Source organism: Zingiber officinale, chromosome 5A (assembly GCF_018446385.1).
Source record: "Zingiber officinale cultivar Zhangliang chromosome 5A, Zo_v1.1, whole genome shotgun sequence".
Taxonomy (NCBI): domain Eukaryota; kingdom Viridiplantae; phylum Streptophyta; class Magnoliopsida; order Zingiberales; family Zingiberaceae; genus Zingiber; species Zingiber officinale.
Window position 1 is genome coordinate 113,485,232 of NC_055994.1, and position 14,138 is coordinate 113,499,369.

The 14,138-nt window shown below is 35.6% G+C and overlaps 1 protein-coding gene across 3 annotated transcripts in view; it reads right to left on the reverse strand.

Annotated features, from left to right (window-relative positions):
• Positions 1–7,499: 7,499 nt before the first annotated feature.
• LOC121981408 (DNA polymerase I A, chloroplastic-like) overlaps positions 7,500–14,138 on the reverse strand; it is a 60,884-nt gene continuing 54,245 nt past the window's right edge. For all 3 annotated transcript variants that reach the window (XM_042533902.1, XM_042533901.1, XM_042533903.1), the window contains 2 exons: positions 8,434–8,523; positions 7,500–7,861 (listed from right to left, as the gene is read on the reverse strand). In XM_042533902.1, the coding sequence (XP_042389836.1) occupies positions 7,700–7,861; positions 8,434–8,523 (252 nt within the window). In that variant the 3' untranslated portion in view covers positions 7,500–7,699. The remainder of the gene's footprint in view (positions 7,862–8,433; positions 8,524–14,138) is intronic.

Here is a 14,138-nt window from a genome sequence, read left to right on the forward strand (position 1 = left end):
GAAATCTTTGGCTGACTCGTAGACGCCAATCTGGTTGACTTCTTGTGGTGATCAAACACTCAACAGATGGAATTCTGCTTTGTCATTTGCCACAAAGTCAGCTTGCTCCTTTTTCGTCTATTGATGTTCTTCTTTATCTTTTTCTTACTGATCCTTGGGTGTTACAAAATCATACTTTATTATTAACAATAATTCAAAGTCAATTTTGAAGAATACTTCCATTTTCTTTTTCCAGTTTGCAAACTCTTCCTCGAACTTAGGTAGATAGATGCTCAATTTAGCCATCGTCTTCTGTGCTTCGATCAGTGGTTAGTCCTTCTGAAGTGATTGGTCTCTGATACCACTTGTTGGTCCCTTGTGGCCAACAAGAGAAGATGAATTGTCTTGCACAATTTACAATAAACAAACACCTTTCTCAACTCGATCGTGCTCAACACAATTTCACACTTAATTAAACAGAATGAAAGGAAAATAAGTACAAGATAAGTAAAGATTTACTTGGTTGGAAATCAGAGGATTGCTACTTCAAGGAAAGTAAGCTCAATAGAAAAATCTCCTTCTCGAACAAAATGTCGAAGGCGGAGAAGCCTCATACACGAAAGTGACGTTCAGAAATGAAGAACTGAATAGAACGTAAAGTACAGAGTGTGTTTTCCTGAAAGGAGAAGACCAAGGCTCTATTTATAGTCCACTGGTTTAAAATGACCGTTGTTGACGTGGCATGGTCCAGGCGTCTGGGTGCGGATAAAACTTTATCTGCGTCACAATGGCTATGGAACAGGTAAAACATAATATTTTATTTGATTTGGGCACCTGGAACAGCTCCGGACACACGAACCACCTTCGCACAGGGGTGCCTCGCCAAGGCGCCCTCGGCTGCACCAAACTGGTCCAAGCGCCTGAACCACAGTCAACTCCATGTTAGCTTTCTGTCCGAGTCTTCTGCTCCGACTCTCCTCACTTGGATGATTTCGGCCATCCAGAATAGGGCTCACTCGAACTCATTTTATAGCTTTCTCGAGCAACCTTCCACTCTGGCTTCTTGTCCCTAGGAAACATCACGCGCTTCCTTCTCATCCGCCATCATACTCTTCTGCGGCGTCTCGTCTCTCGAACATATCAAGCCCGTCGACTTTGTCCCGTACCATCCTTCTTGCTTGCTATGTCTTTTACTCGACTTCTTGTACTCCTAAGTTCCTACACACTTAGACACATGGCATCAAAAGATAACAAGACCTTATTTGACTTAGTTGATCATATCAAAATTACCACGGGGTACTTGCATCTCTTGGGTGGGACTTGCACCATACGTAGCTCGTTGAACCATTTCTCTTAGAAGACATGGACAATGTAGTCTTCTCTCCCAGAGGATGTGGGTAATGTGGTCGTTCATCCCGAAAAACATGGATAATATAGTTGTTTCTCTTGGAGGACATGGGGAACGTAAGCATTCATCTTAGAACACATGGAGAACGTGAGGGCACAACTACATCTTTATAAAAAGTCACCTGCTCCCGTGGGCTCATGTATGTGAACACAATCATCTTAACTTTACTACTCCACAACTTTCACTTTTGGCTAGATCCTATGATAACTTGAGCATCAGAATGGTCACGCCACATCCAACCTTGGCGCCCCTTCTAACCTCTTGATGATTGATTGTAGGATCTTCTTGAGCCTTGTTCGCCATCGAGACATCTGGAACTTCTCCACGGCAATTACCCTTCGCTGACTCACCAAACCATGATCTCATACCTGAACAATATGTACTAGTCTTACAACAATGACAACATCCCATCTTGACATTATTATAATTAGAAACATTCAATAATACTATCCTAATATAACAATACATAGTTAAGGATTGATGGCATACAATGATATTATGTATTGAAAAATTGGTTCTTCCTTTGTAATTAGGATTAATCACAATGTTTTGATATTTCACAAATGCTTTAAGTTAATTATTTGTATTTGATAATTTGATTGCAAGTGTGTGACATTACTTATACTAAGAGATTATTGAAAAGCTGATCAAACTTGATAGGTGATTGAAAGTGAGCATGGAGCTATGATGTTGGATCAAGTTTAAAGATCACCAATTTAACTTGAAACCCAAGTTGTCATAATGTATTTTGTGGGTTTGTTTCAAGTAGACTGACGTAAATATAAAGTTTATTTTTGTATAGGGATTGTTATCTTGAGATCATGTCATTTATAGCCTAGCCTCGTGTTAGATCAAATGGTGAGGCTAATCCTTATAGAATCCTTTCAAAAGTAGAGAAACCTCTTACACTCCTTATAAGAATAAAAGTAAAGCACAAAGAAGAGAAGATAAAGTGCGAACTTTAAGCAAGGACTATACGCATTAAAGAATAGCCAAACTTAGAGCAAAAAATGCAAGCAAGCCAAAAGGATAGAATATGCAGGGAGTTGATGAATTTGCTACATTCAATGAATGATAAGTTTAGTAGAAGAGTACATTAATGAAGGGAGAATGACACACAAGTCAAAGTGTCGATGCATCCAAGGGATAACAAACTGAGAGGAAAATTACTGAAGATAAACTTTGGTGAATTGAGTTGAGTGGAATTGTAATTGGGATGAAGGATAGATTCAACGTTAGCGTACTCTATTATAGTAACCAAGTCAAAAGCTCTAGGTGACCAAAAACATGGTTCTAGACGATTAAAACTTTCGATCAATTGAAAAAAAAAAAAAACCTGTCAATTAATGCATAGTGAACTCTTCTTAATTGTTTGAATAGGTTATTTGTAGGGATCAAATGACCAAAAAAGACATACAATCAACCTAAAATCAACATGGAACATGATCGAACTAGGAGATCCCATCTGACTGAGAATCAGGCAATCGAAAAGGGATTTGATCAACTTGAAAACTACCACATCAATAGAAGTGATAAAGATGGTTGTTTGTGGGTGTGACCAAGAAGTTGAGTCAATAATTTTCGATCAACCGAATATGATTTTCGAATTGAACGAATATGATTTTCGAACCGACTGAATGTGCCACATTAGCATAGTAATCATCTTGAAGTGGAGGCTAGAAATTGGGGACTAGAAGCTTAAGATAAAAAAAAAAACAACACCACACTCAAAATTAATTGTTCTATATTGTTGTTTTTTTTATTTAAGCCGCTTCTTAATTGTAATATTGTTGATCTATGTATAAGAGGTTTTTTCACCTCCATCCCTTTATCAAAGAAGATAAAAATAGTGGACAACACTCTGTACATAGGCCTTAGATATAATAATATAGGAGTTGTGAACCAATTAAATTTCAATGTCGTATTGGCATGATTGTACTTTGTTTTATTTATGATTGCTTCCATTAATATGTGTGTGACCTTGCTAAGAAATTAGCAAGAGAAAGACTTTTTATTCCAGATTCGCTATTCACCCTCTCTTCCTCTAACTATCCCAACTTTAGCTTGCACATATTATCACTATTTTGTTAGTGTTGGGTGCATAACATTTAACCTAGAGTATTGATATATGACAGGTTAAAGTTACGTTAGTTATAATCTAACCAGCTGTGTCAAATTTGCAGGTGCAAGTTACTTGACAAGTGATGAAGTCCAAGTTGTGAACTAAGCAGTAATTAAGTCCTAATGAAGCTATGCATCAAAAGTCCTAATTGGAAGTCAGATATGAGCTAAGTCTTGATTGGAGACCAAACAATACATTTCTAATTGGAGGTTAGGTGAATCAAGTCCAAGTGATTAAGGCTTGGCAAACAAAAGTTTTAGCTACGTGCTAGGTGAATCAAGTCCAAGTAGAGTCAACTGGGAGCTGAAGGATCGGTAAATAAGTCCAAGTGGAAGCAGCTGAGAGTTGTTGCTTGGCACCTCAATATAGATGAGTCAGCTGGAGGCTAAGCATCTAGACCTAACGTAAGTGTGAGTAACATTAAATTCTGTATCCTACTCATTACTCATTACGTATAACCACTGTAAGAAAACATGTTTGAAGGTTCCAGGCAACCAGATGGAATCCGGAGGTGACTGACTGGTGATAACTCTTGACGAAGAGATTTTGAAAAGTCCAAGCAACCATATTGGATCCAGCAACTGGAGGATATGGGAGATCGAAGCAGCTTCCAGGCAACTGGAAGATAACATTATCAGCAATTTGAATAAGTTGAGTTAAGATCATATTTGACCCCTCTCCAGGTGACCAAAGGGCTTATGGATGACCGAAGAGCTTCATTAACATTATCGAACAAATAACAATTACAGGCATGTCAACACTTCTCCAGGCGACCGGAGGGATACAATAAAAAGAGCTTCTAGGCAGAGTTTATAAATCACTCAATTATTCATTCACACATTCTCTTGTGTTCATGTTCTTGTCCTCTCTCGCCTTCTGTATTGTGACATGCTATGATCTGTTTCATTTCTGATCGGCAATATCTAAAGTAGCATTTTCATTTATTTTAATGTTGTCATATTTGTTTTACCTAAAGTAACATCTTCATTACATAAGTGTCTTACAATACATCAAGAGGAAACTTAGTTATGACATTGAAAACTTGGTCATACTCATTTAAAACTTGTTTCGAAAATAAATAGAAATGACTTAGTTAGAGACTTATCAATTTTGACTAATTGTGAAAATTAAATTTGTGATCCATCTCAAAAATGAAAACAAATAAGAACTACTCACAAGTAAACTAACTGAAACCTAACATGATATTGGATCATTGAGAGGCCTGCACAACTAGGCACCCCCGGGGACTCAATGTGCACTAGGTCGCTATACACAATGCACAGATCAAACTACAGAAACACTTAAATCTAATCGCCAACATTTTAAAACAACAAGGTCGAACCAAACCACAAAGAAACATTATTTCTCAACAATCTTAAGAATTTGGATCGATCCATAGTAGTTGGATAGTGAAATAAACCTAGATGAATCTTGATTCATTTTTATAACAGTCGGCCTAAGGCTTAGGTCAACCAAACATGCTTCCTCCGGTTGACCTATTTAGCTGCGTCGAGCAAATATTGAGGTTGGTTGACATTTTTTTGTGTTCTGAAATGTGTTGATCAATTCATGAGTGTTGACCGAGTTGACCCAAAATTAAACATGGGGTCTCCAATGGTCATATTTCCTATCTTGGATGCCACAAGTTTAACGTAGGTTAATACTAGCGCCTAAAAAACATGATTACTCACGTGAGGTAACGTTAACTATGTGGCGATCGGTTCGATTCCACATAAATTTTTCACATAGCATCAAAATAAATCAGGAAATACTCACGGCGGACAGTCCAGAAGTTTAACATCCCTTGGTTGTAAGTTTCATTTGGAAAAAAAATTCCTACAAATATGTCGTAGCTGGGAATCGAACCGTGATTATCTAAATGACAACTGGACACCCTTCTATTGCACTATAGTCCCGGGGATAAAAAAAATAATTAACCAAATCAGATAATTTGAAGCGATTGGTCCAGCCCTATAGAAATTTTCTATCGGTAAATCAGAAAACGTTTCTGATGGACAATTTAGAAATCTAGTATCCTTGGTTGTGAATTCCATTTGGAGGAGAAAATAGTCATTAGAGCATGCATTAAAAGCTTTATTAATGACTTTCTTTAGCATATAATGTTCACATGAAAATATTTGAAATCGCGCCCACTATTTCTTTCAATTGGCAGAGTAAATTAACACCAAGAAAGTTATGAATCAGAAGTCAAGGTTTCATCCTTTTGTAAAGTTCCCTTGGATATCATTGTTCTCAAGTAGAGTTAGATTCAAATTTATAAAGTGAGCGGGGATTTTGCTTCGTATATACATATTATAAATTATCTTGAAAATATCTTTTCTTCTAGAAGGTATCTAGAAGCAAGAGATTATCTTATATAGCTCTCTAGCAACAATAGGTGGTCACACAAATGATCAAGGTAGGTTGCTGAAAGTAAACAAGATTTCAATATACTCAGAGAGAGGGTTTTTTTTTTAAAGATTTTTCTTGATCTAGGGAGGAGTCTAAGATTAAGGGTTAACTCGAGTAGGAAAGAGTCTAGTCTAGAGTTTCATAGACTGCTTTGTATAGTTTGTCGTTGCAATAAATTCTAGCATCGTATCTTACTACCAAAGGTGACACACTGTTATAGGCTATCGAGCAAGAGCAAGATCTTCAAAGAGCAACTTGTAGAAGCACTTCTCCAAGACACCTAGAGAAGCAATTCCACCAGACCATTCTTATTAAACTTAGCTCTAAGACAACTTGCCCCAACTAGAGCACCTCTAGCCCAATTCCTAATGCTCTGTTTACTCCGAAGCGCGAACAAAGAACGGAAAGGAATTAATGGTGGAAAACTATCCTCAAAGGAAGGGAAGAGAAAGATGAAGGAAAAGAAAGATACAACAAAAGGATGGATAGAAAATAATCCTTCGGTGGCCTATGACCTGCCGCTCGAGCTCGAGCTCGTAGTCGAGACATCATGAACTCACGATGGCCACAGAGAGGTTGCAATTCATCGTGAGCTCGTGGTGACAACGAACTCATGCGGTTTTGCTGTTCGTCATGATCGGAGAGAGGCTAATTGTGGTCTCGTCGCTAGTTTACGGCAAGGCCTTGATGGTCACCAGCGGTGAAACTTGACTAGATTGTAGTGGGTGATGCAAAAATAGTGGCGGAGTTCTCCAGTGGAGGCCGAGAAAACACCCATGCCATCGTCGTCCTTGCCCAACCGCGCTCACGGACGGTGATCACTATGCAATTGAAGTCAATGTAACCGACGTCATTGACCTGCGGGAAGTCGAGGTTGCATCGTGAACACACGACCACCGCGGAAAGGCCGATCGTGGCCTCACCATGAGTTCTCATGGAGGATGGTTGCAGCCTCGCCTCTTGTGACAGCCACAGCACAGCCTCACCTCTCGCGACGGCCACAGTGCTCACAGCAAACTCATGGGCAGGTAACTAATTTTTGTTTGGGATAAGCCAACCGAAGGAGAAGGGATGGAGAGGTTGTGCCGCCCAAATTCGAGCAAATGAGAAAAAGGATAAAAATTTGTTCACGGATGGCTTTGAGATTCATCCATTGTTTATTTTTTTGTTAGATAATCAGATGAGACATGAGAGTGTCTCGATTCTTCCACGGCCTTTTCTTAATCTGCATTATGGAATAAACAGGGCATAAGTGAACCCTTACCAACGATTTATTTCTCTAACTTTCTTTGGTTATCCCATTAAAAGGTACCTTCATCCTTTAGAATTAACCTTAACAATTCCTAATCACTATTATCACTCAACTATTAATTTAAGTCTATTGAAGATTGTTTACATGTTGCTTTACATTAAAGGGGGTGCACTTTAGTTTTGTTGAAATGGCAGTTTCTTTAGATTTGACCTCTTTAGACAAGTAATCCAAGGGAAATAAGTTAACCAAAGAATTAAAAACTCAGATATTGTTGAAATCATGTCTAAAATCTAAAAGGCTAAAATAAAAAATAAAAGCAAGAAAAATTCAGTAAATCATTCTCATGCTAATGTATTACTAAAGATGTTCTGATATACAAGATTTTCAGATATCATACTAGCCTCCCAGTTTCTGATGCTTTGAGCCTCTACAGAACAGATGCCAGGCCTTCAATTTGGGTGTGTATATATACAAAAACAAACAAACAAACAAACAAACAAAAAGGTTGGGAAGTCTGGTGCTTATGTCATTTGGCTGCATACCAGTTCTGAGCGATCTTGGCATCCACGGCAAGGTCAACCTTGAGAAAGTTTGTCCCGTTAAAGGGTTTGGTCATGCAATCGACGACAATGGCTTTGGCAAGTTCAGCTGACTTCGTTGGTCCTTCAAGTATTAGTTCATCATGAACCTGGTAATCCAGATCATGGTTAGAATGATTCCATAGTTTATTGCAAGGACTGGATTTTGATACAATGAAAAAACACCCAGCTAAATCAAGATTTACAAGGCAAATTAAGCAAGGATAAGCCACTAAAGGAAGACAACTAATGAGAAACAAGGGAGTATCTAGAAATTTCCATGTAAAAATGAAGGTCCGCCAAAGTAATATGTTGCCTATTAGAAATGGAGTCTCTCAAAGGTACAAACTAGATACCAATGTATACAACAACCAAACTTTATTCCACTAGGTGAGATAAGTTATATGGATCCTTCTACATCATTGAACTCCATCCCCCTACTATATCACAATTTATACTTTATTTTATCTTGTTTTATTATTACTAACCAAGTCTTTTTTAGTCTTTCTCTTTCTCATTTGATGTGCGTATTAAATGAAAATCTTCAGAGCCTTCAAATTTTAAAAGCTCAAATTTCAAGCAATATAATAGAAATGACAGCACAATTTGTTGAGAATAAACATCAGCAAGCAACAACTGGAAATTGAAAAATCTACAAAAAGGAAAACTGATATAGATGGACCTGCAGTAGCAATTTCCAGCCAAGCTCCTTCAACTGAACTTTTTGCTCAATCTCTAGCATTGCGCACATGGTCACATCTGCAGCACTGCCCTGGTAAATAAGAAAAAGAAACTGACTTAAGAGGTTAAACAAGGACAAAAAGCTCGAGAAAAAAGTCCTCTTTGGCCTTTGAAGTTTCAAAAAGGTTTCAGTTTGGCACTTAAGTTTCAAATACCTCAGTTTGACCATCCTAGATTATCATATGTCTCTGTGTCCCACAAAGTCTTGAATGTCTATGTTTGAGCCCCTCACCTTATCAAATGTATCTCAATTTGGCCCAAATAAATCCTAATTGTCCAACATTGTCCAAAATCACACTAGTCACCACTTATGAGAACAGGAAATGTTAATGTTTGCAACTTGATTGGATTAATATATAGGATCAAAATCAATCACTTTTATGAACTCCACTGAGAAACAATTGAAAATATAATCAGCATTAGAGGTGGCCACGAATGATGAGATGGAGGCAACAGTATGGAAGAATCAATATGTGCAGTTTAGTTTCATGTGCCCCAATAGACCACATCACAAACCAATTAGGTTCTCTGCATTCTAGTGTTCTAAGAGATCACAAAAAAATGTGATATGATTTTAATTAGGTAGCATATGTTATATGATTTTAATTATTTATTCAAATTCCAGTTAAACTCCAAAAGAATAAATAATTTTACCGACAAAAAGTCTAGCACTTGCTAGAGGGAAATATACTGTTATAGACATCAGTGTTGGACACTAGATGCAATTGGGATAGGTTATTTGGGTCATATTGAGGCATTAATAACTTCATAGACCAAATTGAGATATTTTTCTGATCATAAGAAATTAGGTATCAATTTTTTTTTTTAATATAACCCAAATATAATAAAATTGTTGTCGTGTGACCTGAAACAAGATAAGAAATGAGAACACTAAAGAGAAAGTCGGGGTTACATATATTAAAATAAAACTCCAAAAGACATGTTTAAGATGTATCGATATGTACTTAGACACCAATAAATATCTAGTCGGACCATGACAAATATGCACATTAAGCAAGAGGAAGATCAAGACTGATTAGCAACGATAAATGGTATAAAATTCAATATAAATGAGAATTTTTAATAGGCAATTGAGTCCAATAGCGTAAAAGAATTCATATAGCCGACCCTACTTAGTAGGATAAAGGTTTAGTTATTATTGTTGTTTATAAGTACAAAATTTCTAAAAAAATAAAACTCAACCTAAATTCGACTAGAATAAAAAAAATTGGATTCAATTTTTTTCATAAAAAAATCAAATATAAAATTTTTTACACATTCAAATTTAACTCTCAACCAAATAGAGTTTTTTAAAAAAAATTAATTTGATCCATTTAGTATACAACTATTGTATTCAACAAGTATCTTTAATTATATTTCGATAAAATGAATTAAAAATAATGAGAGAAAAATAAATAAATTATTTTTTACAACATAATCAAATAAATTTTTAGTTAATTAAAGTCTTGAGTCAAACTCTAGTTGTTTCTTAATGCTCGAACCAAAGTTGAGACAAGCCACAAATGAGAAGCTCAACAACATCATCCCATCAAACCCTAATTTTCTCATTGCGCGCACACACACATATATTAACTACTAAAGTTTATCCTATTTAAAATGTTCACATTTTAAATTAAGTCAAATATAACCGACCTCACCTAGTGGGATAAAGCTTAGTTGTTGTAATTAATTAAGCCAAATCGATCTAATATTTTGTGTTTAGGGTTGAGTGAAAGTTGATTTAAAGTCATGTCGATCTCACCGCATTCAAATTAAGCTAAATTTGGACTTATTTTAACAGGGTTAAAACTAAACTAAATTTATATATAAGATATTTAGGTTCAATGATATTTAATTTAGTGGCATTATTAAAAGGTTAAGAATTATTTTCCCGTCTCTCTATGCTTCTCTCCTGGATTCCTCCACTAGCAAGTCACAGCCTGCACGTAGAGTCGCCTCCTGCTATTGCCCACCCACTACTGCTCAGGAATTCATCTCCTCCCTTCTCTTCCTTTCTAATACAGTGCATCTCTTCTTCTTCTTATGCCTTCTGCTTTCTGCCTTCTTTCCCTTGGCTTCTCTTCTCTCTGTTTCATCATTCTGTCACAGGATGATGCCGAAGTCATCTTGTGTGTCCATAAATGAGTTAAATGGTAAATTGTACTTGTGTCAGCCAACACAGCTCAACATTGCAAACTATGCACTTAACTATAAACATCCAATGAAAAAAAAAGGTGTAGAGGAAGATATTTCTACGTTCATCTTACCAGGGAAAATATCTTACCTATTATCTAACTTCCAATTGGAATCTCCAAGTGCTTCATATCACGAACAGACAAATGACAAAGATGAGGGAAACACAAATAAAGTTGGACTTCAATTTTTTGGCAAAATTGATAATATGGGAGTAAGCCTACATTTTCTATCAACAATAGGTAAATCAATCTCAAATAGAGATGGAGAAGGTACTAATGTCATAGGATGTATGGATGTAGTTGTTGATGGAGGCTAAAAAGTTAGAGATCTCCTTCTCTCACAATACATCATTTGAAGGAAGAGTAGTGGAAGTCTGTGTGGGGAGATTAGCGTAGTTGGTGTAGAAGTGGTATGGATCAAGGGACAATGGTAGTCCAAAAAATAAAATAAAATCTTAAAGAATATAACAAAAGCTATAAGAATGGAAAGAGACTGATTCAAACACTTATAGCACTTTTACAAGGGAGAGTAACTGAGAAAGATACAACAAATAGAACCAAGATTGCAAAAATGCAGATAAACAAACAATCTCAAGTGATAAATGAATAACTTATACAAGATAACAAAATCCGCAGAAGGAGCATGATTAATAAGATAGTGTGAAGAAGAAATTACATTTCTTATTAGGTACGCATGTAACAAAATATTGATACTATTACAACAGCAACCAACCCTTTACCACTTATAGCACTTTTACAAGCGAGAGTAACTGAGAAAGATACAACAAACAGGACCAAGATTTCAAAAATGCAGACAAACAAACAAACTCAAGTGATAAATGAACAACTTATGCAAGATAACAAAATATGCAGAAGGAACATGATTAATAAGATAGTGTGAAGAAGAAATTACATTTCTTGTTAGGTACACATGTAACAAAATTCCTAATACTACAACAATAACAACCAAACCTTATATCAGGTGAGGTCGACTATATGAATTCTTTTAAGTCGGGCTCTATCTCCTATTATATCATTTAGTCTTTTTATCTTCCTCTTCCTCGTTTGATATAAACATTTGTGTTTCACGTTACCTAACTGGAACATTTATTGGTCGTCTAAGTATATATTTGTATTATCTTAAATGTATCTCCGAAGTTTTCCCTCAATAGATGTCACTCCAATTTTCTCTCTAATATTTTCATTTATTATCCAGTCCATTCTTGTATATCTGCACATCCGCCTCAACATCCTCATTTCTACAACTCTCATCTTCTACTCGTATGCTCGACTCAACCAACATTCAATTCCATATAACATAACAACTCTAGCCATCATTTTAAAAAATGTTCCTAAGTCTTAAAGCTACTTTACGATTATAAAGAACATCTAACGCTCTCTTCCATTTCAACCAGCTTGTATTTTATGTAGCATCTCTCTCAACCCCTCCATTCCATCCTTCTACAAAAATGATCCAAAATACTTAAATCTCTTAGTTAGAAACAACTCGTCATCTCCTATCTAAGCAATTGTCTCATTATGTTTAATATTTCTAAACTTAAATTTTATATATTTTGTCTAAAATCTTTCAATTCTATCATTTCCTGCCAAGATTCGAGTTTAACATTTACTCTTTCGCATGTTTCATCTATCAAAATAATATCATCTACAAACATGTACCATGGTACCAAATCTTAGATGTGTCTAGTGATGATTACTATAAAAATATAGGGACATAGGGTTGATCCTTAATATAATCCTATTTTTATAAGAAATGTTTCGGTTAGTCGACCTGAAGTCTTCACTCTTTTTATTACATCCTCGTACATATACTCAATTAGCTCAATATACACTACACTAACACTCCCTTTTCTAGAATTTTCTATATAATATAAGTTTTTTCTAGGTTGACGAATACTATGTGTAAATCTTACTTCTGTCCTTGATATTTTTCAATTAGTTACTTAAGATGTATAATTTCTATTTCTATTATCAATGTTTCAGACGTAAATTCAAATTGATTTTCAGTTATTGTGGTCTCCTCCTTTAGTCTTTTTTTTATAGTCTGACTCATTAGTTTAATACCCCTATAATTTGTACAATTTTACACTTTTTCTTTGTTCTTATATAAAGGAACTAGAGTACCTATCCTCCATTCATCAAGTATTTCTTTTAATTTTCAATATCAGGTTGAATAACTTTATAAGTCATTCAATATCTTAGACACTTTCATACCTTTATCAAAATATTATCTAGTCCAACTAACTATCCATTTTGCATCCTATTTAAAGCTTATTCTACTTCTGGAGTTTGAATTCTACAATAAAAATTTTAATTTTTATACTCATTTGCCCTACTTAAATTACTTAAGTTATGTTGATCTAAATCTTCATTAAAAAATTCATAAAAAATACCTCTTTCATCGCTCTTTTATTTCCTCATCGTTTAATAATATCTGTGGGAAGAATTGATGTCTCCAAATTGTATTACATTCAGAATGGGAATACCCATTATATACAAAATTACAATAAGAGAATAGGAAACTAATGGTGAATAGGAAACTAATTATTTTGTACATAGGAAATTAATATTTTTCTAACTACATCCCTTAATTTCCTACTATGTGCTCACAGTAACATTTACTATTCAAACTGTCACAGTTGTTCGACGCAGTTGTTTATTCTGTACAAGAGAGTTGTTTATTCTATACAAGAGAGTTGTTTATTCTGTACAAGCTGTGAAAGTTCACAGCGGCTCAACACTCCCCCTTAAGCTGAGGAATAGATGTTTTACATTCCCAGCTTGACTATAAGATCATAAAATCTAGAACTGTTCAGTCCTTTTGTGAGCACATCAGCCAAGTGTAGTTCTGAAGGGACATAAGACATACACACTAATCTTTTAATGTTATCAATTTCAATATGCTTAGTTTGATCATGTTGAATAGGATAATGAGCAATATTGGTAGCTGACTTATTGTCACAATAGAGTTTCTTGGAGCATTTCCCTTTGATTTTCAAATCATCCAAAATAATCTTCAACTTAATCCTTGAGCAATGGCCTTAAATTCTGATTTTACAGATGATCTTGCCACCACATTTTGTTTCTTACTTCTCCATGTCACCAGATTACCATCAAGGAAAGTATAATATCGTCTAGTTGATCTTTTATCCACTAGAGAACTTGCATAGTCTGCATCTATATAAGCTTCTAAAGCTAGCATCTCATTTTTCTTGAACAAAATTCCCTTTACCGAGTGTCTTTCAAGTAATGTAATACTAGGTAAGCAGCTTGAAGGTGAGATTCCCTTGGATCATGCATGAATTGGCAAATAACACCCATAGCATATGCTATGTCTGGACGAGTGTGACAAGGTATATGAGCCTACCAACCAACCTCTGATACATCCTTTTGTCCACAATTGGTTCTTACTTAGCTTCTCCTATCTTGT